The 26,793-nt window shown below is 40.5% G+C and overlaps 1 protein-coding gene across 2 annotated transcripts in view; it reads right to left on the bottom strand.

The window, feature by feature from the left end:
- Positions 1-26,793, bottom strand: part of cntnap3 (contactin associated protein family member 3) — a 184,032-nt gene that overhangs the window by 41,143 nt on the left and 116,096 nt on the right. For both annotated transcript variants that reach the window (XM_077243733.1, XM_077243734.1), the window contains exons 11-12: positions 10,650-10,756; positions 6,244-6,363 (exon numbers count right to left, since the gene is read on the bottom strand). In XM_077243733.1, coding sequence (XP_077099848.1) covers positions 6,244-6,363; positions 10,650-10,756 — 227 coding nt within the window. The remainder of the gene's footprint in view (positions 1-6,243; positions 6,364-10,649; positions 10,757-26,793) is intronic.

The following is a 26,793-nucleotide window of genomic DNA, read 5'->3' as shown; positions in this document are numbered from 1 at the left end:
CCATGTGCTCTGGTCGTTGTCTGATCCCTCCCCCTCGTTACCTGATTATTGTTTGAGTTCTTCCACCTGTCCCCTCTTGATTTGTTCCCTTCTTAAGTCTCCTCTTGTTTGCAGTCTTTGTCGGATCGTTGTCTAATGTCTCCTGTTCCCCGTGATTCCCCGTTCCCCACTTCATGTTAAGGTTCAGTTGTTTCATTCTTATTTATTGTTTTTCCCCCTCGTGGGTTTTTGCTTTGTGTTTGTTTATTTTTGTAATAAATTACCATTCTCTGCATTTGAGTCCTCACACCTTTTTTTATCTTGCACGTTCCGTGACATGGACTCCTTTATAAAGGGAGTATGGATATATAAACAGACATTTCAATATATTGGAATTAAATGCATTTTCTGAGAATGTATATTTCAAGTTTTGACTGCAAATGATTACGTCCTGGAATTGCTCAATTTTAAAGAATTATTCCTCAACTAGTTTTGTGGTGTAGGTCTACGTATTTTATAATGTTAACTTCAAATAATACTAATAGTAATTTAAAGATGTGTTAGCATTGGATCTGGACGGGAAGGATAACTCTGGGAGTTGGAAGGGGTGTGTAGCGATTCTGAATTCGCACACGCGACACAGGTTCGTGGATCTGAGTGTCGCGATTTCGGTTTCATATTGCATATCCTTACAGCCCGGTATCTAGTAGCCTACCTGATACAACTATAAAATAGCAAGGTGACCAGTAAAACTACAGCCTGGCTAATTAAAAAAGTATATATATATACACACACACACACACACTGTATATAAACTGAAAATATATAATAATGAAAAAATCGACATATTAATAAATATGCAATAGTATATACTAAAAACGTCTCGGTTACGTATGTAACCCTCGTTCCCTGAGTAGGAAACGGAGACGTTACGTCGGATGACGACGAATGGGGTTTCGCTTAGAACACCTATCGACTTCGAGTATTACAAAACGAGCCAATGGCAAAGAAATGCCATGGGTCTGCGGAATTTGCATAGCGTATCTCCGCCTTACCTTGTGGGTATAAAAGGAGGACGCCGGCAACATGCAGATATGTTTCTTCGCTGAGGAGCCAAGACTGAGCTCAGGCGATCCCCGCGGTACAGCGGAAAGTGGCAGGAAGACGTAACGTCTCCGTTCCCTACTCAGGGAACGAGGGTTACATACGTAACCGAGACGTTCCCTTTCGTTGTCGTTCCGAGTTACGTCGGATGAGGACGAATGGGGTTACCAGTCTAAACATGCCACCTTCTCGGCTGTCTTCCAGTGCCCTGCGTAAATCTGAGATCCTTGTCGTGAGATTGGCACGGACGAAGGACTCCTATCTAGCACAGGAATACCAAGGTACACTGGGGAGCATATCCCATAGTTTAGAGGAAATATGCAATTATTGCCAACCCAGAGGGGGGGACTTAGAAAATACACATATGACCCAGAGGGTATGGAGAACACTGGGGTGTCCAGCCACAGGTGGAATATTTCAACCCCAGGGGTGGCAAGGTGGCTTGCCAAGGGAAAGACACATGCTCCGAGGCTTACAGTGGAAATACACATGTGGGGGTCGCTCAGAGGAGGGACCATGCACACGGGAGGCACCTAGCCGACGTGCAGGCAATAGACACTGGCGCCGACGTCAGGAGTGCTGGAGGAACTCAGGGCTTTAGGAGAAGCTCACCTGAGGAAAATATTGCACGTATCCGGTCCGTGGAATGTGGAATGGCGAGCAAGCGAAGATACCTGAGCGGATCCAGTACTAGCTGGTTGAAGCGAGTACATGAGAGGACACTGGCTCCACTCGGAGATTGTAGAATCTGGCGAATGTGTTAGGTGTCGCCCAGCCTGCAGCTCTGCAGATGTCTGTTAGCGAGGCGCCATGCGCTAGAGCCCAAGAGGACGCCACACTCCGGGTGGAGTGGGCAGTCACACCAAGGGGGCACGGTCGACCTTGCTGCTGGTAAGCCAAACCAATGGCGTCCACTATCCAGTGAGACAACCTCTGCTTTGAGAGAGCCTTTCCCTTCAGCTTCCCACCATAACAAACAAAGAGCTGGCCGGGGTCTCAGGATCACGTGAGAGTAAGCCGGCCCGAATTCCAGGCGCGTTTCGTCAACGGAGAATGCGTGCAGGTCCCCTACCCTCTTGATGGAGGCCAGTGCAACCAAGAGCGATGTCTTCATTGACTGGAACTTAAGCTCTACTGATTGCAGAGTGTCAAATGGAGCACTCTGCAGGGCAGTTAACACCACTGAGAGGTTCCAAGAGGGAACGAGAGGAGGGCGAGGAGGATTCAGTCTCCTTGCCCCTCTCAGGAACCTGACGATCAGGTCGTGCCCTCCCAAAGACTTACCTTCAACAAAGTCATGCTGTGCGGCAATGGCGGCAACATAGACTTTTAGGGTGGAGGGAGACAGCCTTCGCTCCAACCCATCTTGTAGGAAGGAAAGCACGATGCTGATCGAACATCTCCGGGGGTCTTCTTGGCGAGAAGAGCACCAGTTGACGAAGAGGTTCCACTTCAACGCATAGAGATGTCTCGTGGACGACGCTCTAGCGGAAGTGATGGTAGCCACCACCGTAGGTGGTAGGGTACTCAAACCTGCCTCGTCCCATCCAGGAGCCACACGCGGAGGTTCCAAAGATCGGGACGAGGGTGCCATAGGGTGCCCCGTCTCTGAGAAAGGAGGTCCTTCCTCAGAGGGATCGGCCAGGGAGGTGCTGTCGCGAGTAGTACTAGTTCGGAGAACCAGATCCGGCTGGGCCAGTAAGGCGCAGCCAGAATGACCTGCTCCCCGTCCTCCCTGACCTTGTGCAAGGTCTGCGCAAGAAGTATCACTGGGGGAAACGCATACTTGCGACCCTGCGGCCAGCTGTGTGCCAGAGCATCCGTGCCGAGCGTGCCCTCGGTCAGGGAATAAAACTGGGCACAATGGGTCGAGTCGTGAGAGGCAAACAGATCTATCTGAGCATCCCCGAACTGGTCCCAAATCAGCTGAACCGACCGGGGTCGCTACAGTCGCGGTATTGTCTGATCGGACTAGTACGTGTTGGCCCTTGAGCATGGCCCGGAAGCGGCGCAGAGCAAAACGTACAGCCAGCAACTCGAGGCAATTGATGTGTCATAGGCGCTGGGGTCCTATCCAGGAACCCGCGGCAGCACGTCCATTGCACATGGCGCCCCAGCCCGTGGAGGAGGCATCTGTCGTTACAACAACATGCCGCGAAGCTAGTTCCAGAGGCACTCCGGCCCGTAGAAAACTGAGGTTCGACCACGGGTTGAAGGTCTGACGGCAGGTCGGAGTAACTGGTACTCCGAAGGTGCCGTGTTGCCATGCCCACCTCGGGACTCGGTCGCGAAGCCAAAGCTGAAGCGGTCTCATTTGAAGCAATCCGAGCGGCGTTGCAGCGGCTGCAGATGCCATATGCCCCAGGAGCCTCTGAAAGAGTTTCAGTGGAACCGCACTCCTGCCCTCGAATTGTCTCAGGCAAGTCAGCAGTGACTGCGCGCGCTCGCTCGCTCGTAAGCTGCGCGGACATGGCGACCGAGTAGATCTCCATACCGTGAAAAGAGATCCTCTGTACGGGGCAAAGTTTGCTCTTCTCCCAGTTGACCCGAAGGCCCAGACGAGCTAGGTGCCGAAGCACTAGGTCCCTGAGTTCGCAAACCTGAACTCGAGAGTGAGCTAGGATCAGCCAGTCGTCGATATAACTCAGGAAGCGAACCCCGTGTTCCCGAAGGGGAACAAGGGCAGCCTCGACGACCTTCGTGAAGATGCGAGGAGACAGGGCTAGCCCGAAAGGGAGAACCGCGTACTGGTATGCCTGCCCCTCGAAAGCAAACCGAAGGAACGGTCTGTGTCAAGGAAGAATGGAGACATGAAGTAGGCGTCCTTCAGGTCGATCGCTGCAAACCAATCCTGGGGCCGAATGCATTCGAAAACGCGTTTGGCGGTGAGCATCTTGAACGGCATCCTGTGAAGGGGGCGGTTCAGCATGCGCAAGTCCAGGTTTGGCCGTAACCCACCGGTTTTCTTGGGGACAATGAAGTAGGGGCTGTAGAAGCCGGACCTCTTCTCAGCTGGAGGGACAGTCTCGATTGCACCCTTCGCCAGCAGGGTGGCAATCTCTGCTCTCATGATGGGGGCATAGCCACCGACCAAAGTGGAGCGGACTCCCCAAGCGGGGAGGAGACCGTGCTAACTGAATCGCATAGCCGAGCCTTATGGTCCGCGCGACCAAGCAGGACAGATGGGGAGCTCTAACCAGGCTCCCAGGAGCTGAACCAGCGGGATCATGCGAACCACAGGCGTCCCCCCGGAGGGGCAGCGAAGCGGAGTAACTGGCCCAGACGTGGACGACATAGCGGCCCGATGTGGGGGCACAGTTAGCAACCGCGCCCTGGCAGAGGGGGCCAAGGGAGGACCAGGCTGGTCGTCCCGCGGGGGCCTGCTCTGCCAGGGGTCTGGCGACAGAGAGGGACGGGGCGAAGCGGTCCGGGGACGGCACGCCGTGTCAACCACCTCTGGGACAGAGGGGGACGAGGAGAGCACGGCTTGTGGGCGGCGCTCTGTGACGTCCGAGAACTCTCTGTGCTCAGAGACGGGAGAGTCAGTTCTTTGGAGAATAAGGATTCTTCCCCGGCCCTCCCCCGAGGAAAGGAGTGGTCCTGCTACCAACTCCTGGAAAGAACTGAGTCCCATCTCTGAGGAGCCCATCTCAAGAGCGCCGCTTAACCCGGCGTGTAGCGGGGGCAGGGCTGGAGAGGACTGTGGCGTCCGACCGCGGCCTCCAGAGCCGACCCGGATGAACGGGCGGGGTTGGAGCCTCGGGGGGGGGCGCCCTCGGCGGTGGGCAGACCGAGGGATCTGAGCGGACAGCGGGGCCGTCGGGACAGAATCAACGTCAGTCTGCTCTTGGGCGGCTGAAAGCTGTTGGGCAAGCCCTCAACCGCACCGCCGAAGAGGCCGACCTGGGATATGGGAATGTCGGACAGACGGGTCCGCGCGACATCCAGCACATCAGACAGGTTCAGCCACAGAATGGTGAGCATCACCTGACCCAGGGAGCGTAGACGAAAAACTACAGGCCACGGGCCGGTGCTTAGGATTGCGCCGAGAAGAAGCACTCCGAGGACACATAGCATCGCAACAGAGCGTTCAGCCGGGGGGACCCCAGTGTACCCATGGGCAGCGGCCCCATCGAGGGGAGGAAAGGCGGATGAATCAGCGAGCGGTCCCGAGAAGACAAGGGGGTCTTCTAGGACTTCGAGATCTCATCATGCACGTCCGGGAAGAAAGGTATTGGGGTTTGCCGTGGACGAGGGTCGGCGGCCTTACCCAAAAACCAATCGTCCCAGGAAAGCATGGCCGTCATCTCCGGATCAGACTCAGGCACAGCCGTATGCACACCGGAAGGTGGCAGCTGTGACGAGCCCTCACTTCCAGAAGACTCAAACCCACCTAGTGATACTGCAACAGATATGGCATCTTCCTCTGTAGCTTCAACTGAAACACGCGGGCCACCAGAGGGTAGACTCGCGGGAATCAGCAGTTCACTAGCGGGCACCGTCATTGAAGAGGGGGGCCGGGGTCGCGGACACATAGTCGGCGCCTTGTTCCAGACCGTAACCCTCAGGTCACCCTGGCCACCAGCCGAAGATGGGGGGGTGGATGAGGGGTTTATGATATTAATAAATACTATAATAGTGTATATTAATAATAAAAAAAATACTAATGAGAAATACAATATTGAATGAGAAAAAATATTACCATTGGGAATTGATTGGCTGAGAAATAGGAAGGTAATTTTAGAAGTGGTTATGGAAAAACTTATGAAGTAAAGACTTTTTTTTTCTTCAGAAAAACATGCACTGATGAATCATGCCCAATAAGATGAGCAATGTGTGCTAATAAGAAAGTAAAAACAGTCAATATGGATTTCATATCGAGTTCAACAAAGAAAAAGTGAAGAAACCATAGCACTTCAAAAGCTTGTTCTATTGCATCAGGCTATAAGAGCCTTTTCAAACTTTATTTTGTAAGAGCACACGTCGCACAGACATGCTCAAAGGTTGATCTGTGGGGGTTTTCTGAAGTGCTTTTCCACAAGTGACTTCCTTCGCGGGGTGTGACACGGTGTGTGAAGGATCAAAAGATGTGGATTAAAGCCCCAATTACGGAGTGTTTAAAGGGATTTAATCAGTTTGTACACGCTGTGTGAGATTCACCTGACATGTTGCAGTAGATTAGTTGAGGTTTGATGGGGCCGCTTCCATCCACGTCTATGTAGTAAAAGCCAGACGTGTTTCCTTTGTGTTTGTACGCCTCACACGACGCTTCATAAATGGCTGTAAACACAGAAGTAGCAGGTTAGTCAAACACAGAAGAAGTTTTCAAAATGCAGGTGTGGAGAGATAATGAGGTGAGGCTGTTGTCGTTCAGAACTGTGAATTACAACAGTAACATAAATAAACGAGTGCGCATTCACACTGTCTGTTTACAGATGAAGTTGTGACCAGTTCATGCAACATGTGTGAAAATGCAGCTCGCAGAAAAACGTCACTTTTTTCAGGCCCTGTAAAATGTTATTACATGTTAAACAGGATGGTAAGATTCCAGAACTATACATGATCAGGAGAAAGATCAAGTCAAGCTGCCCTTTAGAAAATATAGTTAGCTACCAAAAAAATAAGGCCAACATCTTTTTATTATAATATAATATATATAATAATATATATAATATTAATATATTAATTAATTAATATATAATATAATTATATTATAATTATTTGATCGCATGAATCAGTATTTATCTGTCACAAAATAAGCAGCATTAAAACTAATATATAAATAGATACACAAATTTACACCAAACACAAAAAAAAACCTAGGAAAATTGACATTTTATCCTTTATTCAAATATTATAAAAAATGTGTTAAGTATATTGCGTAGTTGTGCTTGGAGTTGATCATTTTATTTGTGATAATAACGCAATGAAACATGCCAAATTGTGCCGACCTAATTTTTGGCCAGGCTGTCACACAAAGAAATTATGAACACATGCGAAAACAAGAGAGAACCAACAAAATATTAATAACTGATTATGTTGTAGTCAATGCATGCTTTATTCTGCATCTTTTTTGCCCCCAAATTTTGTTAGATAAATAACCAAGTTTAGTGTTTTGTTCTTCCCACATATTTAAAATATTTAAAAACTATATTTCCTCAGAATTTGTGGAAAATGGATCATTTTTATCATTAATTGCATCAATAGTTTGCATAATCTTTTGTAATAGATAGGATATTTTTCGCATATTGTCATGGCATATCGAGCACTTTAATCCCAAAAAAGCAAGGAGAATTGAATTCCTCATAATATGACTCATGTAGAGAAAATATATAAAATATGACACAAGGTCATTTTGAGGTTGAGTTTTACACACTTATGGATTTACACCAAGTCTTAAATTAAGTGAAAAGGCCAGTTTTGGAGCCATAAAACAGTGTGGAACAGATTTCGGCTAAAATTAAGCACATGTCACTCAAATACTTAATGGCGGCAGCATGAACGACGTGCTCACACTTGAGCTGTTTTAAAAGGTGAACGTTATTGAGAGGGACTTTATAGTGCAACCTCATAATTAGATCTCATTTAAAGCTGCTGTCAGTCACGGGAGCGTTCATAGGTTTACAAATGAAAGCACATTTCTGCAGTACAGCTGAGTATATTTGCACACCTACTGAAATATAATTGCAAACAACATACAACACACGTTTTTGATTCTCCAGGTCCTTAAACAGAATAATATATATATATATATATATATATATATATATATATATAGTTCTGCTGTGGCTTTGTACGGAACTATTGTTGTTGGCGAAATAGAGCAAACATAGTCAATGTTGTGTTTATGATGCAAGTCATATACTGTATATATATATATATATATATATATATATATATATATATATAATACATACATACTGAACAAAATTATAAACGTAACACTTTTGTTTTTGCCCCCATTTTTCATGAGCTGAACTCAAACATCTTTAAAGACTTTTTCTATGTACACAAAAGGCCATATTTCGCTCAAATATTGTTCACAAATCTGTCTAAATCTGTGTTAGTGAGCACTTCTCCTTTGCCGAGATAATCCATCCACCTCACAGGTGTGGCATATCAAGATGCTGATTAGACAGCATGATTATTGCACAGGTGTGCCTTAGGCTGGCCACAATAAAAGGCCACTCTAAAATGTGCAGTTTTACTGTATTGGGGGGTTCGTGGGGGTCCGAAAACCAGTCAGTATCTGGTGTGACCACCATTTGCCTCACGCAGTGCAACACATCTCCTTCACATAGAGTTGATCAGGTTGTTGATTGTGGCCTGTGGAAGGTTGGTCCACTCTTCAAGGGCTGTGCGAAGTTGCTGGATATTGGCAGGACCTGAAACACGCTGACGTATACGCCGATCCAGAGCATCCCAAACATGCACAATGGGTGACGTCCAGTGAGTATGCTTTATTTTATCAATAAAATGCACCTGTGTTCGTTGTCCATAACAAACGCCTGCCAATACCATAACCCCACCGCCACCATGGGCCACTCAGTCCACAAAGTCGACATCAGCAAACCGCACACCAAAACGACGTCATACACGCTGTCTGCCATCTGCCCTGTACAGTGAAAACCGAGATTCATCCGTGAAGAGAACAACTCTCCAAAGTGCCAGACGCCATCCAATGTGAGTGTTGCCCCCTCAAGTCGGTTACGACGACGAACTGCAGTCAGGTCGAGACCCCGATGAGGACGACGAGCATGCAGATGAGCTTCCCTGAGACGGTTTCTGACAGTTTGTGCAGAAATTCTTTGGTTATGCAAACCGACTGTGTCAGCAGCTGTCCGGGAGGCTGGTCTCGGATGATCTTGGAGATGAAGATGCTGGATGTGGAGGTCCTGGGCTGGTGTGGTTACACGTCGTCTGTGGTTGTGAGGCCGGTTGGATGTACTGCCAAATTCTCTGAAACACCTTTGGAGACGGCTTATGGTGGAGAAATTAACGTTCAATTCACGGGCATCTGGTGGAGCTGGTAATCAGCATCTTGATATGCCACACCTGTGAGGTGGATGGATTATCTCGGCAAAGATTTAGACAGATTTGTGAACAATATTTGAGAGAAATAGGCCTTTTGTGTACATAGAAAAAGTCTTAGATCTTTGAGCCCAGCTCATGAAAAATGGGGGCGAAAACAAAAGTGTTACATTTATAATTTTGTTCAGTATGTGCATATATATATATATATATATATATATATATATATATATATATATATATATCATTTAGTAAGATGCTAAGGGGGAAGTGGAGTACTATAATAGATTTCCGCACCTATACTACAATAGACAGAATACTACAATAGATGAAATACTATAAGAAATTTTGCTTTCAATGAAAATAAATTAACCAGCAAGTAAAATAAAAAAGGAATGAAATATATTTAATTGTATATATATATATACATGTATGTATCTGTATAGAATGAAAAAAAAATATATATTGCTTTTCTGGGCTTGTGATCAGATTTTTATAAAGCTTTATTGGTTCACAAACTCAAATTGGTCCATAAAAATAAGTTCTCTGTCTTGTGCATATGAAATAAACAGATTGAAATAAACAGATTGCACATAGATTGTAATTATTTTCCTTGAAAGTGAAACCTACAGTAATCCATTTCACCCTAAGCACCTTAATTGATAGTTATCTTCCGCTGTCTGCATTACATCATGAAATCAGAGCTACGAAACAGATGCAGATGGTCATAATTAAAGCTCTGCTCTGTTTGCATGCAATATTTATGGCACCACATTTCTCACTTCATAACACAAATACATTCGGATGTTTAATTTCACGTACTAAATTAAGTGTAGAGTATATGATTTTGACCATTTGCTCTGAATGCAATGTCTACATAATACAAAATATATTTTGTTGAAAATGTGTCACAATGAATGTGAGCCGAAGAGAAAAAAGTTTGTAGCTCATTTAAACTCCAATATAACACAATTGGAACATACAATGTGATATATGGCATAATGAAGTGAGTTACACCACCATGTCAGTATCCCGCCTTCACAGTCGTTTCACACCAATTCAATTTTCATTAAAAGTTCAAAACAACGCAGACAAGAAAGTGCATCTACATACTCACTTAAACACTTTTAATGGCTCGAGTCTGGTGAGGAATATTAACAGGTGTACACGAGATCCAGCGCTGATTGACAGGGATCGTTCTGAATGTATTTAAAAGCTAATAATCAGTTATACATATTTTGTTGCTCTCTTGTGTTCATAATTTCTTTGTATGATAGCCTCGCCAAAAATTATGTCGGCACAATTTGTCATCTTTCATTGCATTATTGTTGCGCAATATGCTTACTAAACCTTTAACTCATTTTTAATCATATTTAAATAAAGGATGAAGATTCAGTTTTGGAGGCCAGACATGGAATAAAGTTTGTCTTGCAGATTAAGTAAACTATTCTCTCTGCATTTGACTCCTGATCTGTCCTTGACTTTAAGAGTGTAATGAAAGGCTTGTAGTGTGTGTATTTCAGAAGCGTTCTCACAGCTGTGACAGGTCGCTCCGCTGTAGCCCGTGGCAGAACAGTTGCAGTGAAACGTGCTCCATGACTGAGAGCATCTCCCTCCATGTTCACAATGACTCGGGGAGCATCTGGTAAAAAAAAAAAAAAAAAAAAGGACATGAAAAATCATATTTTGATGTTTGATCTCAAGGACAATCAGATATAGAGAAACAAAATCATTCAGCATTACACATGCAGCCTTTGTAGAGAGTTATACATGAAGTGAAAACCTTGCTGTTGGCTCTATCTGATCCTAGAGTTAGAAAAGCACATGGTGACATTTTCATACACACTTCAAAAGAAACATACAAGAAATGTTGACAGTACACTCTGAGAAGAAAAAATTCTATATAAGAAAACAAGTTCTGTTAGGCATTTCATAAGTTAAACTTTACAATAATGTTTCATTAGTTAACTACTTTAGTTAGCAAACTAAAAATGAACAATACTAATCTACATACAATACTAATCAAAGCTTGAGTACTGTGTGAGAAAAAACTGAAAGTTTATGGAGTTTCGGTGACATTACTGCATTAAACTACAATACAGTGTTGAAAATAATGTATAATAATGCAATGGGGGGAATAGAGAAATAATAATAATTAAAAATAAAATTATTTTAGCTTAAAATATCACGATAGTATTGAGTTCGGTATCGCGATTTGCATCGAATTGTGACATGAGTGTATCGTTATCCCTACTTTGTACAACCTATCACATCATCACATTCAACTTGTTAAGTTAACTCAACTAATTACCTCCAATTAAAGTTGAATTATATACTTTGGTTCATCTAATGAGTAACAGGTAGTGTTTTGAACTTAAACATTCTTGTCAAGGCAACTAAATATTGTTTTGCATTTAGTAATGCAAGGGGCTACAGTCCTTGTTTTGTCATCTTCATGTTTAATTTGTCAATGCTAACTGATTTAAACATTATTTGCCTCTTAAATTTAAAGGCAAACATTTTACTCCGGCAAATATATTGCGCACAAAAGTTGCAAGGAGATGCACATACTGTATACATCAACGCACAAATCTCAAACATGGTGATGCATATTTGTAATTCGGTTAAAATATGAACCACAAGACAGCTAAATAAGAGTGACAACAACAGCAGTATAAATCAAGCCCGTAAATGCAAAGCAATGATTCTTTAATAAAAGTTGCCACATAATATTTCAAGCTGCAATGCATGCTGGGAAAAATGTAAAACCACTTAGTATAGTCACAGCACACCTGGTTTGAGGAATCATTCATTTCTGGAGCTCAAATGCATATTCATGTGCACTTTTAGTGACATAAACGAGAAATGCAGAATGACAGTCGCATGTAAATCGCAGGGAAATAGACATTTAGACATTCTACTAACTAGAAGTAATTTTGCAATTACTGTAGGCCCTTCATGTCAACTATAACACGAATATTAGTAGACTATATTTTGATGCTCCACAACAGACATTCTACTGACTATAAGTAACTTTGCAACGGTCTACTAACAGTCTGCTACAGTCTACTAAAACTCATGTAATTAGTTAGTAGAATGTGTAAAGTGGACTATTGAAATAAAGTGTTACCGTTTTGAAGTACGCAAATCAATATTAAAAACTCATTTTAAGCAAATAATGACTTAAATTTGGGTCTGTTTTTCAAATTAATATTTTCTCTGACTTCAGAAGACTTGGATAACAAGAATGCCTGTTTACATAACTTGTGAAACACCCTGATGTTGACCAATTATCATGATCAAGTATACTTCATTACTATAATTATAAATCTGTTTGACTTCATTTACATAAAGAAGTCTTAAATATAGAAGCACAAACAGCTTGTTTAATTCAGAGAAAGCATGAAAAATGGCCATGAAAAACGAAATCACAGTTCAGAATGTATCTCGCAGAATCAGCAAATCGTTAATAATTTAAACAAAGAGGGATTATAAAATTGCATAGTTCCTGTGAAACTCTATTAATGAAACTGTTCAGCTTTAATTATTAACATGTTCTGCAGGGCGTACGCAAACTTATGACCGCAAATGTATGGTTCTGGTGCAAGAAACTTTGACAAACTCGTCTGATCACTTAGTAAAGTAACAGCACACCTGATCTGAGGAATCATTCCTGTGTGGAGCTCAAACGCCGCAGGACAACGCACACACTGAACTTTAATACTTTGTGTTAGAGGTTTCATCACACCATTAACCTCAAGATTGACTTCGCAAACAACACTAATAATCATTTATGCCACGGTGCCTTGATTTAGAAGCTACAAACTTTTGCTAAGAGCAAAGTAAGTTTAACCAAGTGACTCAAAGCAGCCTCTTCGGCCACAAATCCTTTCTAGTCAGAATTAATATCCTTGCCTGAGCCGAAAAACAATTTCCTGCCTCTCCCATCTCTCCCGGGAATGCCAGCGGGGTATTTGCATGCTCGCATTACTAGCGGTCACTTCACCGACGACATCTTTCACCAGATTTCCATTTGTGGCCACAATGATGGTCTAAGAGGATCCGTTCAAACACTCTTTGTTCTGCTTTAGGTGGCCGGGACAGATACACTCTCCGCTCCGGTTTCACGCTTTGTAGCCTTACAATCGGAACAGGATCGAGTGTGTTTTTCATTCCGTTTAAAAGGGACACTTCAAACCAAGAAAAAAAAAAAAAAATGAAACTACACTTTTTGGCTCACACGCCGACGGCATACTGAGAGGTACGTCTCTTTGTTGGCTGGGATCCCATCAGAGCTTCTCAGGCCCATCGCGGGGACACAACTGAACCACAGCGGTCGAATTCACACAGTCGGACTCCTCTGTTCTCCTATAATCTGTAATGATCAGACTTCACTGACTGTCACACACTGAGACCTACCGAGAAACATGCAGAAAGGATAAATGCCACCCAAACAGTTGCGTTTTCTCTGATGAGATAATCCTCAGAGACAGACAATACACAAATCATAAACAAAACAGAAGTAAAGGATCTCAGGGTCCATAAATAAAGACTGTAAAAATCGCAGCACATTTGTTTGACATTCATTACATTTCCTTTTTCTTAGAAGTCCACAAGAGTTTAGAAGTTTGGGGTTTCTGAAAAAGTCTCTTCTGCTCAGTGTCACGTGATCCTTCAGAAATCATTCTAATATGATGATTTGCTGCTCAAGAAACATTTCTGATTATTATCAATGTTTAAAACTGCTTCATATTTTTTAAAAAACCGTGATACACTTTCTCAGGATTCTTTGATGATAAGAAAGAGCATTGTAACATTATACATGTCTTTACTGTCACTTTTGATACATTTAATGCACTTTTGCTGAATAAAATTATTAATTTAAAAAAAATTCGTACTGCCCCCAAACGGTAGTGTAATGTTACTCAAGGTTTCTCACAACGTAAGATATTTAACAAGACCATTTTACAACTTCTGTGATGCTTAGGTAAGAAACAAGTACACAAACACAGTGTGTTAGAGGAAGAACAACATATACAATTTTTATGAAAGATTATGAAGACAAACAACATTTTTATAATAACATGCACTGATGAATCATTCACAATAAGACCATGAACATGAGGTCTCGGCTAATAAAAAATCGCTTGACATCTGGGGATATGATATTCCATAAGCATCTCTGCCTGAAGGACACATCTACGAGAGACAACATGGAAATAGGAGAAAAGATTTTTTGAAATCAAGACTTCAAAGGAAAAACAAATACTTCCTTCTTTCAGTCACATGCTGCAGTCTGCAAATGACCATTAAACAAAACTAGTAGTTCTACCAGAAAGACTGGGGAGAATAATGGCGTTACCAGTATACATTTATTAACAGCTCAGCAAGCACGATATGATATAAAGTTCTTTGGCTTAGGCCCCGTCCGAAGTACTGTACTGAAACAGTGGCGGTTTTAGGCACGGGCGAACCGGGCAGTCGCTCGGGGCGGCATTTTTTCATGTCACATGGGGGGCGGCACGACCAGTAAAAAAAAAAAATCCTCTGCGCCGCGAAGCGGTTTTCTATTATCTATCATTTCACTGTGTGGGGAATTGGGGAATTGGCAAACTGGCGCCCCTGCTTGCTGAGAAGGTGCCGTGTGTGACGCCGGTTTCACACTGCACGCGTTAGCAGCGCGTATTTTTTTCGGCACCCATGTTAACAGATTAGAGCATTCACACACACCACACGCAGCGGCGGCGCAGCAGCGCGTAGCAGGAGCACTGTATCAGCAATACTCTAATGGAATTAGTGGGCTAAAGTCAGTCACACCACCTCGACTTTCTTCCAAAATAACGCACATTTCATTCATAATATTATAAATGCAGGTCTATAGTTCCTGCATTTTTTTCTTTCTGAATTGTGTGAAAAGGCTAATAAAAATAAGTAATCCAAAACGGTTATGTGGTTCACCTCACCAAGGTGAATTGTTCTGGGGTGCGTTTCCCAAAAGCATCGTTGGCCAACTTTGAACGCAATTTCCATTGAACTCTATTGGTAACGATGGAACTTGCGACCATAGTTGGCTTGACAGGAAAAGGTCAAAGCCATCAGGTGCACAATTTAGAAAAAAAAGAAAAGAAGAAGAGGAGAAACGAGCAAAAGATAAAGGTATGCAACTATGTTATCTCTGTGGTATGATTATGGTATCCATGTTGTCATGAATGAAGGGCTAATGTTAATAGAGCTCGGGCGTAGACGTCATGGAACGGTGCATAGTGGGTAACGGCGGCCATTTTAGAGGTCATGCAAATGCCGGTTGGAATAAGGTAATAGCGTAACCGGCCGGTCTCCAGATAAATAAATGAGTTTATTGATTTAAAAACGATTGTATTGCTTCAGAGTGAACAGAACTGTGTCCATGGCAATGCTCTGTTTTTCGTGGCAATGGTGTGTTATATGTAGCAGTGGTCTGTTATCAAGAAATAACAGACCACATTCAACATTAGTATTCAACCAAGCCATGTAATAATAACAATTAAACTACAGAGCTCCAGCAATATAATAAAATGTAAGCTATTAGTAATAATAAAGCATTTTAACATTTAAGATACAGACCTACAGCTTCAGCAACAGAATACCATTTAAGGTCCAGTGCAGAGGAGACTATAGCTAGGAATTACCACTGCATTTGTGTGTTGGCTGATGCTTTCTAGAAGTGTAAGGTACAAATTATGCCATAGCCTATCAGTATTACACTAACCTAGTCTATTCACCAGAATCTAGATGAATAAGCGAGGTGACATTCCAAATTGAGAATTGATATGCTGATTTGGCTAACAGCTACATCAGTATTTTTTATTTAAATTAACAGCTTGCTCCCAAAACACAGCAACATTCTTACTGTTTTAATCTTAACAGCAGAACTTTAGTTAACTGCTAAATTAATACATTCAATGTAAATGTAGCTAGCTAGTTAACTCTGCCAGCTGAAAATCTATTGACCATGTCATAAAAATATCAGTTAGCCATTAGCGCTAACGGAGTTGACTACAAAGCAAAGCAAAAAGACCACCACTTATATGATTTATGAGGTGTTTGCCCTGTCGATCGTGAGATCAATTACAGCAGTTCACAATACAGCAATACTGAACCATTTTCATAAAAATAACCTAAATGAAACGTAATATTATCTAATGATCAACGTAATTACGTACTGCCTACTATACAATGCATATACTTCCATACCGTGGTTCCCACAATGCATCGCGACGTGACGAAACGATCCCGAGCTCTATTGTGGGTAACCCGTCTCTTACGTTTCTTAGCCTTTTTGCGATGATGCTTGTTATGCTTATACAACAATAATTAGGTTTTAAGTCAACAAACACGACATCTCATTTCACCATAATACTGTGCTTTGCAACAAAACTGGTAAAGTTCAGTTATTATTTTCAAATCTGTAGGTAGTTTCAAGTATTCTTTTCTTGACCTCAACTACAGCGGTACAATGACATTTTAATGACAAATTCAATTTGTACCTCTGTAGTTGATGTCAAGAAAAATATTCATGACACAGTTATAATGGCCTCATGATGACAGCCAATATTCTGTTCTTAGTGCAATAGTGTAATAATTAACTTAGATTCTCTTTAGTGTGTTTTCACATTTGTGTGAAAATATTTGTGCTATAGAATATTTATTCTATATTTTATTTGTATATTATTCTCAATGTTTTATATTATTGTTGCTCTTTGCTCTTGCTAATTTTTTTATATATCTGATTGTATATATTTCTGGCACATTTATGTATATAGTGTATATTTAAGTTCTGATAACTTACACTGTCATAGTTTGTGCAGAATTGTGTTCATTGTCTTTTGGCAATGTTGGATGTAATGAAGGATTTGTGCAATTGACAAATATCATTTTATCTTTAACTTATGTTGTTATAATAGAATATGACTGTTTGTGGATAATTTTGTGTGTGTGTGTGTGTGTGTGTGTGTGTGTGTGTGTGTGTGTGTGTGTGTGTGTGTGTGTGTGTGTGTGTGTTTTTTTTTTTTTTTTGGGGGGTGGCGCTCGAAGGTGGACTCGCCCAGGGTGTAATTCAATGTAGAACCGCCGCTGTACGGAATCTGTATATCCCGCCTGAGACGAAGGCAGGGGCGCAGCCGACCCCCCTTTAAGGGACGGGACCATCCTGGTGGTGGTGTTGGGAGAGAATGGGGGAGAATGGAAGCGTCAGCATCTGCGAACTCAAACATGTGTAAGTTTCACTCTTTTATAATATGAGTATTTAGAGCACAATTAGATAAAGGGAAGGTAAACAGTGACGTAATAATTGAGTCTTCCCAGCAGAACTTGCGAAAGCTACATTTAAAGCTATAAAATTAAAGTTAAACAGTTCAACTCAAAATGGCTGCGTTCTGCTCCATAGCCTTGCGCTCTCACTAGCTATTTGTGAATGAAATAACATGCCCTGTCTTCCACAAATAGAGGAAACCAATCAAAATGACTATGCAAATATATGCGAATTCAAAGACAACTGCTACAGTGACATCATCGTTCAGTGACATCCTCGTTCTGAATCTCGAATCTCGTACAAAGATTCTATAAATGTAAGACAGGGGGGGAGATTTTCAAAAAATGGAACTGAAAAGTAACATATTTCCCGAACGCATTTCTTTCCTGAATATGTCCATTGGTCAGAAAGACAGAGACATCTTTAAATATCTTAAAGTCCCTCTGAAGTAACTTAAAGCTACAATATGTAAGATTTTTGTAATAAAATATCCAAACTTCGACTTGACACAGCTCTTGCATGTACTTTATTAAACAGGTGAGCAAATGTACATAAAACTAATCAATGTTATATAGCTCAACATGATGAAATGTTAGAATATGATCGGTATGTTATTCTAATGTTGATCTAGCTTACTGCTAGTCTCATACAGCCAACAAACTAACACATAGAATAACAGTTTAGTGTGATCATGTGGACCAAGTGAAACAGCGCTGCGTTTCCTCACAAGTTTCATTCGTCTAATAAACTGACCCGTGTGAGTATTAATACAGCACTTGCGGGTAGTTCGGTAGAATGACCGACGCCGGACTCGCGTGTGGCGCTGATATCTGTCTCTCATTAGCAATCGCGCCCTGCTTCATACCACAGTCATGTTAAAAACATCAATGCATTCACTCATCCATAAACATTATTAGACCCATCAGCATCATTACGCTTATGCGTCATCAACCTACGACTTTGTTATTGTAAGAGGTTAGCAACCACTAGTGGCCAAAAATATTACATATTGTAGCTTTAATCCCTTTGATAATCAAAATGACATTTAAACAATTTTTCCAGCGAAAATCATTTCTTCATGGTTTAAAATAGCTTGAATGTAACTGTATATGCCTTGTTTAATTAAGTATATGAGGGACCATGAATATGCAAACTGGCCCCCGCCTCCACTCAATCACAGCCACAGTTTAAATCTGCCATATATGTTTGAACAAGAAAATGATTCAGGTCAAGAAGAGAAAAAGCAAATTATACAGGTTCATCTACAAGTCGATGTATCAGAATGGTGATGCTTTTTATCGCTCTCTACAACGTCGGACACATAACGGTAATTAATATATGATTAGCCTTTGGCTTGACTACGTTATCAAACAGCTAATAATGTGTTGCTAATGTTACACAAGCCATGTTCCCGTTCGCCATCTCAGATTCAGACAGGTGCCTTCTAAAAATCAGCATCATTAGAAACGCTTTCAACATCATAGAAAGTCAGTGGAGAAAAGCCCTGCATGGTTATATGTTGGTGACGGTAGGACACAGGCGGTGTCGAAGTGCGTTTTTTTGAGTCTTTGGTTCACTGCAGTTTTAAGGAGAAAATACTCATAGACACATAGACATATAAACAACATTAAAAAAGTGCTTTTCACCACAGGGGGTAAAAAAGGCCTCGCAAACACACCTAGATCAAACACAAAAACTCCCTCAGACAGAAACTGCCTCTGCTGCGGGACAGAATGGAAAATAAATCTATTCAAGCAGAATATGTGTGTGAGGGCAGCGAGCTCTGCACATCTGAACAGAAAAAAATGACACCAGCTCTGAGTAGCAGCTTGACAGCATCGAAGCGCACGTGCCCCGCGCTGCCCTTCCCATCCCTCACCAACACTCCAGCAGCCAAAGGTCGCTCGTCGTGACCCTAATCACAAAGAGGTGACACCAAACGCCGGCCCGCAGAGCTGAAGTCACCTCCTGAAAGACAAGAGCAGCAGGTGTGCAGGGGAACGCCACGCTTCTCCACAGAGCTTATTTGATACATTTCTCTGGGCCACAGGGGGAACCTGACAAGAGCTGGAAGGAGACAGACTTGCCCTTTCAGCCTGGGGGTCAGAGGTCAACCGGAGGATATTAGGTCGGACAGAAACCAGGCCAACGACGCAACCTTAAGTCAACCTCATCAGCCGCTTACAGTGAATAGAGAGATGAGATGCAGTAATGCAAACATGCAACGTTTGAAAACAGGCTCATTTAAAGCTGAAGTAAGTAATATTGTTAATGCTAAAAATTGCAATGAATTATGCAAAAACAAACACAAAATAATTAGTGCACGCAGTTTCCCACCCTGACCCTTTGGATTGGTTCTGAGTGCCATAATAATAAATAGTGATGCACCGAAATTAAAATTCTGGGTCGAAACTGAAAATACAGGATGCTGAAAAACTAAACTGAAAATAATTCCTCAAAATAACTGATCAAATTTACAAAAACATGTAAATTGCATATAATACAGTTTTTATATTAACTTTTTGATAATGTTTTTACTCCAATTTGTTGGCGAAATATAAACATGTAAACAATAATAAGCTGTAAAAACTCGCTCTCATGACAGATTCATTCAAACATTTATTAAATGATGAAGACATCACTAAAAGATATATTAATAATGAATATGCAATAGTGCAAATATTTATCAAAATGCAGCTTTCTAGAGTTATTTTAACTAGCTAACTATCGAGTTTATGTACATTGACTTGTTTTTCTGAGGTAAATGTAACATTACGTGACTTTGTTTACAAGCTGTTTTATTGATGACTCTCCGTAGTTGAAACACAGATTAACATGAGACATGATACATTTCAGTGAGTTGTATCGTATCATTCATCATGCCTTCTGATGATCATTCATGTTTATTTCATGCTGTAACTAGTAAAGCGGAAGAGATGATCCGATCTCGTGCCTCTGAACTGAGGAGTGCAGCGATCTGTGACTCCACATTAAAGAGCCACAAAACCATGTTTATTGTTTGAATTTTGTCATAAAATCGACAGGAGCTGAGATTTTGTTTCATATCAAAAGCAACAAAGCACAAAGCTTATTGTGATTTTTGGATTGGCAGGCTTGCTATAAATACTGTTTAGTGAAGTTTTATTCTGAACACGTCGCAACATCAGAGAAATGCTAGTTAAGCATCACGGTTTCAGTCAATGATTTCAGCCCTACAAAACCATTGTTTTATTCGAACATTTCCGGTAGAGGAAATTTCAGTGTAGCACTAATACTAAAATATTTGCAATGCGCCTTTCTTATACTCAAGATGCTACCACACAATGCAAAAAACAGCAAAATAATACATAATATGTGATACATAATAATAATTATTAAACATTAAAAAGCTGTAGTAAAAAGCTGTGTTTTGAGCGGTTGATATGTGACACCGTGACTGCACAGCATCACTCCTCCACAGATTCAGACAGCTGAATCGACTATTTCAAATGCAGAAAGCATGATGAACTATGCATCATGTCTTGATATATGGCTTTCAACATCATTTGATCATCATTTAATGAATTACTGCTGCCATGATCAATAGAAAGTGCAGGAAACATCAAATGAAATTCTGATTGGTGTTTTAGGTGGCCACTAATGGGACAATGTTAATTGCACCCGGCAAATAGCGCTGACTTCTGCGAATATGGCACAAGACTCATTTGCATACAAAGGAGGCGTGCTGAAGAGAATAAAAAAGACTTAATTTAGTGTAAAGATCATGACGCAGCACTGCTCCAGCATTCAGCACCTGCTTAAGCTGAAACACAACTGTTGAGAACTCACGCTTGTAGCTCTTACAGATCATTACTCTGTGTTTGAACAACCCAGACTCAACCAATGACTCTCTAAAAAGAAGAAACAGAGCATTATATTCATGCTAAATAATAAGTCTACTTTATTATCATTATAACTATTATAGTTTCTAAATGTCTGTAGACCGCAATGTGTTCTGTGCTTTTACTATTACTAATGTCAAGAACTACAGTAAATAATCATATGAACAAATATTAAAGAATCCTAAATCAGTAGGTCTCTACTGGTGGGTAACGACCCAAAAATGAGCTGCAAAATAAAAATGCAAAATAAAAAGAGTAAATGCAACAATAAAATGCATGAAACTTTATACCCCTGCATAGCTAGTAAAATACTTTTTCAAAAATTATTATTTAAATGGACATATCCCAACACATTGCATATCTTTCTTTGTTAATGAGGTGCTATAAAGGCTCCAGATGCTTCAATGAGCAATAAAAGCAGATTAAAATATCTTAATTATCTGCAATTATGTAATCAACCAACTTTGCATTTGAGCCATAAAACCTACCGTTCAAATGTTTGGGGTCGGTAAGAGTTTTAAAGAAATGTTTTTGAAAGAAGTCTCTTATGCTCACCAGTGCTGCATTTATTTGATCAGAAATACAGTAAAAGGAGTAATGTTGTGAAATATTTACTGTTTTACTATATTGTAAAATGTAATGTATTCATTTGATGCAAAGCTGAATTTTTAGCATCAGCATCATTACTCCAGTCTTCAGTGTCACATGATCCATCAGAAATCATTCTAATATGCTGATTTGCTGCTCAAGAATATAATTCTCTATGTTGAAACAGTTGTGAATCAAATATTTTTGTGGAAACTTACAAATTTTCTCAGGATTCTTTGATGACCATCAAGTTCAAAAGAACAGCCTTTATTTGAAATAGAAATCTTTTGTAACATTATAAATGATCAATTTGATGCTTCCTTGCTGAATAAAAATATTAATTTATGATCCCAAACTTTTGAACGGTAACTTATTTACTTAAAGAGCATTTTCAAGCCCTGCTGAGTGAAAGAAAGATGTAGTGGTGACACTGAAACAATGAAATGGAGGAAAAGTGCTGTGGTATCTGTCAGGAGTTAACAAGCAATAAAAAACTAACAAAGTCCTTTTAGGCAAGTCATGCCACTCGGCCGCCATCTTGGCAACGCCTCCGGGCAGCTATTTCAGACTAACAAGACCAGGCTCCTATCTAAATGAATGGGCAGAGAGTCAGAACTGCACTTTCACTGGTCACCGGGACATAAAAACTGCATGTATAGAAACAGCTCTAAAATATGCTAAAAATCGCTGAAAAGGTTTGATGACTTCGCCCCAAAATAAGGTTTAAAACACCGTTTCCCCACAGGTTATACTTTTATACACAGGTTTTACTACGCATGCGCAAGGGTTCTCTCCCTCTCTGACGTGTGCGCTACACGGTTTGAAGCACAGTATGTGCACGCTCTTGCTCGCTCGCTCTAGATTCCGGGATATTTGAACTAATTTTCGGGCATCAGGGAGCCGCTATCAATATGCCGGAGACTCCCGGAACTTCCGGTAGACTTGGGATGTCTGATATTTACACAACACACACTGCATATCAAATTTGCCGCCTTTTCAAACCGTAACGTATTTTCAGCTGTCGCAAACCTGAATATAGTTCAGAAATAATTTTCAAAATAGTAGTCAATAATACAATTCTTCTCATGCACACAAGTGCACCAGTAAAATGCAAAATGAGAATTATACGACAGGTGGATGATAAGTGGGGCACTAGAACAGGAAACGCTGCAGAACGGGACGCTGTGTGACTCAAACCCATGCAGCATTGTTGAAATAATGAGGTACTTCTGCATAAACACAAAACACAGATCTGTGGGCTTGTGGCTCTTTTTCAGTGGTGGGAGGGTGTTTGAATGGATGCGACTCAACGGTGTGCATGATAAATAGTTCAACTTCACACCTATTTCCTCTTTCTGTTTTGTTTCTTTTTGTGGCTATGCACTTTTGCAGTAACAGAATAAAAACAGGTCTTATACACGTTTCTGTATGCTGATTATCATCAGAAATCACTATAACTACTGCTCACAATTAGTGTTAGTTATTAGTAAAGTATTTAACCTTGAGTAACTCATCTCCACCACCCAAAACACCCTAGCAAAAAGTCACTGTAGTAACAACAGCAACAACCCTCAAACCGAGACAGTGATTGGCTCTTTACACAGACTTCATGTCAAGCATTGGTCATGATACTCTACACTTGATATGTTCTTCTTATCAAACGCACAATAAAAGCTGTATTTCTGCAACCTTGAGCAGGAGTGTGTGTCCACATGGGTCTGAGATTCAGTGAAAGTGTCGACAATGCAAAAACTCCCTCTTTATTCTGTCCATTATTCACCTTTACAATAACACTTACTCAGCACTTGAGTCAAAGTGAGCACTACATCACACACTGTTCCTCTCCGAATCACTGTATAATCATTCGACACACCAAAACAACTTCCTCAGGTCAACCTTTAGCCTGGCACGCTATTTAATGACAGAAAAAACGAATCAATGAACAGCAGTTCGGTATGGAAAATAAAACGCAGCATGCATAGATACATGTTTGAACATGTTTGCATGTTTAGTTCAGCAACTGGTATCCAGTACCTTCTCAGAATTACCTTTCAATCCAATTTTGTGCACAATTTTCTGAACATTTCATTTAATTTCATTTCAAGTCAGGTAGTAGATAGAGGAATAAAATAAATTCTAAATGCAAATAATAAACTGCAACTAACTATTTAACCATGCTTAGGACAGTAAAATAAACAATAAATAATTAAATTAAATTAAATACTTATCCCAACACATCCCATATGTTTGATTACCCATGTCATGTACTTTGAAGAAGAAAATTCTGTTTTGAATTCAAAACGCTCCAGATGCTTCAATAATCGATATTCTATAAAAATAAGATACAATTATTTGAATCATCTTTTTATTTATTTACTTATTTGTTTTTCATATTAGTAATGAAAGGTCAAGTCTAGTATATTACATAATGGGATACAGTATCAATGCATACAAATGACATGTAAAATAAAATGTAAAAATGAGTATGCAAAAGTATGCAAATATACAAATGTTAACATGTTTGCATATTTGATTCAGCGAGTAGTATCAGTTATCTTCTCAGAAAAATACGTTTTTCTGCATTCTAAATACAATTTTCTGAACGCAAATAATAAAATGCAACTAACTGTATAATTGTGCAAAGTTAAATAGCTAAATACATAAATAAATAAAAATCAATGCATACATACATTTTTGCACAGTGTACATACTGTATACTGCTGAAATGGTAAGAATAGCATGGCAGTGTTTTATTCTGAACACATGCATTGAATAATTTGTACTACAACACAGTACAAGGTCAACTGTTGTCATCCAAACCAAACCCACCGACAGCAGCACCATCAGCGTTCACCGTAAGCACACCTCAGCTCTCTGCTTCCCTCATATTATCTCTGATCTGGGGTTAATAAACCGCTCTGCTTCGGTCCAGTCCACACTTAGACTCATTTTGCACAGGGCCCGTGGGTTCACACGAGGCACATGTAAAGCCAATGAGAGCTGCTGCCATCCCATATTTCTTAGTTATGGGCAGCAATGTTATTTGAGAACAACCTTTTCCAGAGGTAATAACCCTCACATTGGAGCTGGTGTTTCTGCATGGAGTGAGAGGACATCACCCACGGTCTGCCCTCGTCTCTTTCTTCTGCAGACTCAATAACACTGTGTGCGTTAATGAGAGCGGAGAGCTACCGAACTCCATTCAACCTTTCAGAGCACAACCAGGAGTGTGATACTGACGTAAACTGCATTTCTAAAAGTGTCAGCATGATTTATTCATTCCGGTTTTACAGTACTTTATAGACCATGTCAACAGATAAGGTAATTAAATTACACTGTTATGATAGATTTATTATAAAGTATATTTGAGACTATAGACTGTATAGTTCTGGCTATGTGAGACTATAGTTTGAATCAATCCCTTTCCTTTGTATAACACATTTACAGTACAGTACATAACGGCTCTTTCGGCATTATCCAGAACATTGTATAACCATTCGTCTCATGTGTTTTTGAGAGGGTGCGTACATGTCACATTTCACAATACCTTAAACTTTATATTTAATTGTGTATTTACTCTATTTTTACATTTAGATTTCTTTTGCCTAATGCTACTTATACATAATATTGTTTTTAAATCTAATATCGGCCGATGATACGATACCCTAAGTGATGTAAGTGTCGCAGAAATGACACACTTTGACTTTAAAATATACGTTTTTTTTTAATTAATAAAATTATTGTGGTATTTTTTAAATTATATTTCATGCTTTTTAAATAATTAAAAAAAAAGAATAAAAATGCCCGGAAGTCTTACATTTATGTCACAAGGATGAGTCTGTTCAAATACTGCATTGGCTTTGCAAACCTCAAAACACAATAAACCAAAAAAAACATTCAAACAAACAAATCCCAGAAGTCTTCAGAGCTCTGAACAAGTGTGACAGACGAAAGCGAGACCTTTCAGAATGTAAACGAGTACCTAGAGGCAATACAACTTTCAGAGAAAACAAATCTACATCTGCATCAAGTGTCACCAACAGTACTTAAAAAAACAAAAAACAATATTCACTTAAGATATAATTGTGTGCGCCACAGGTTCCCCTTCACTTTGAATTGCTCGGTCACTGCAGTGCATTTAGCGTCTATCATAAGAAAGAAAAAAGCCTCTTCTTCAGGAGATTTACTTCAGTCTCAAAGCAAAATAAACCTATTTCTGCCTCAAGCCAAACGAACCAAACATTCACTGACATGAAACTAACAGCATTGAACAGGACAGAGAACAGGTTCACAGAATACTGCAATATATACCCAAAACAACTTACTACAGTAGCTATAAATTCAAATAGTATGAGAAACGGTGTGTAACGAAAAAAGAGTCACTATTATTGTCATTCAAGCAGTGATTTTGCAATCCAGTTTTGTGTAAAAAATATATTATCTTTGGGAGTCTGACTAACTAGAAAGTTATACAGTAGCCTATACATACTGCATACTAGTAATAGACAGATATATCCACATGGCCAATATTTGGCCATTTTGAGATTATTGGCACTGGTTGAAAACCATTTCTACTTGGCAAAACAGAAGAATTACATCCTCTTTTAGTGCAGTAATTTACAGTCAGCCTTGTCAATGGAAAATAAACAATTATATGGTATAAAGTAAGCATTCATTTTAACAATTTCATCTCACCTGCCATTAGAAAATGCATATCTAAAATGCATAACTAGGACTGCAAAAATACAGTATGTCATTTTTAACTAAATTGTAAAATAATCATAAGAAAACAGTAGGGTTAGTGTTCCATTTTGATTGATCAGATGGATAAATATTCAAATGAGGGCAGTTTCTCCCTGAGGCTCATCATCTGCGTCTTTTAGCAAATCAGTATTCTCTGCATTTCCATGGTTAATTAAT

Source organism: Siphateles boraxobius, unplaced genomic scaffold, assembly GCF_051911475.1.
Source record: "Siphateles boraxobius isolate OS27281-9 unplaced genomic scaffold, OSU_SipBor_1 25, whole genome shotgun sequence".
Classification (NCBI taxonomy): domain Eukaryota; kingdom Metazoa; phylum Chordata; class Actinopteri; order Cypriniformes; family Leuciscidae; genus Siphateles; species Siphateles boraxobius.
This window is presented reverse-complemented; position numbering and strand designations above follow the sequence as displayed.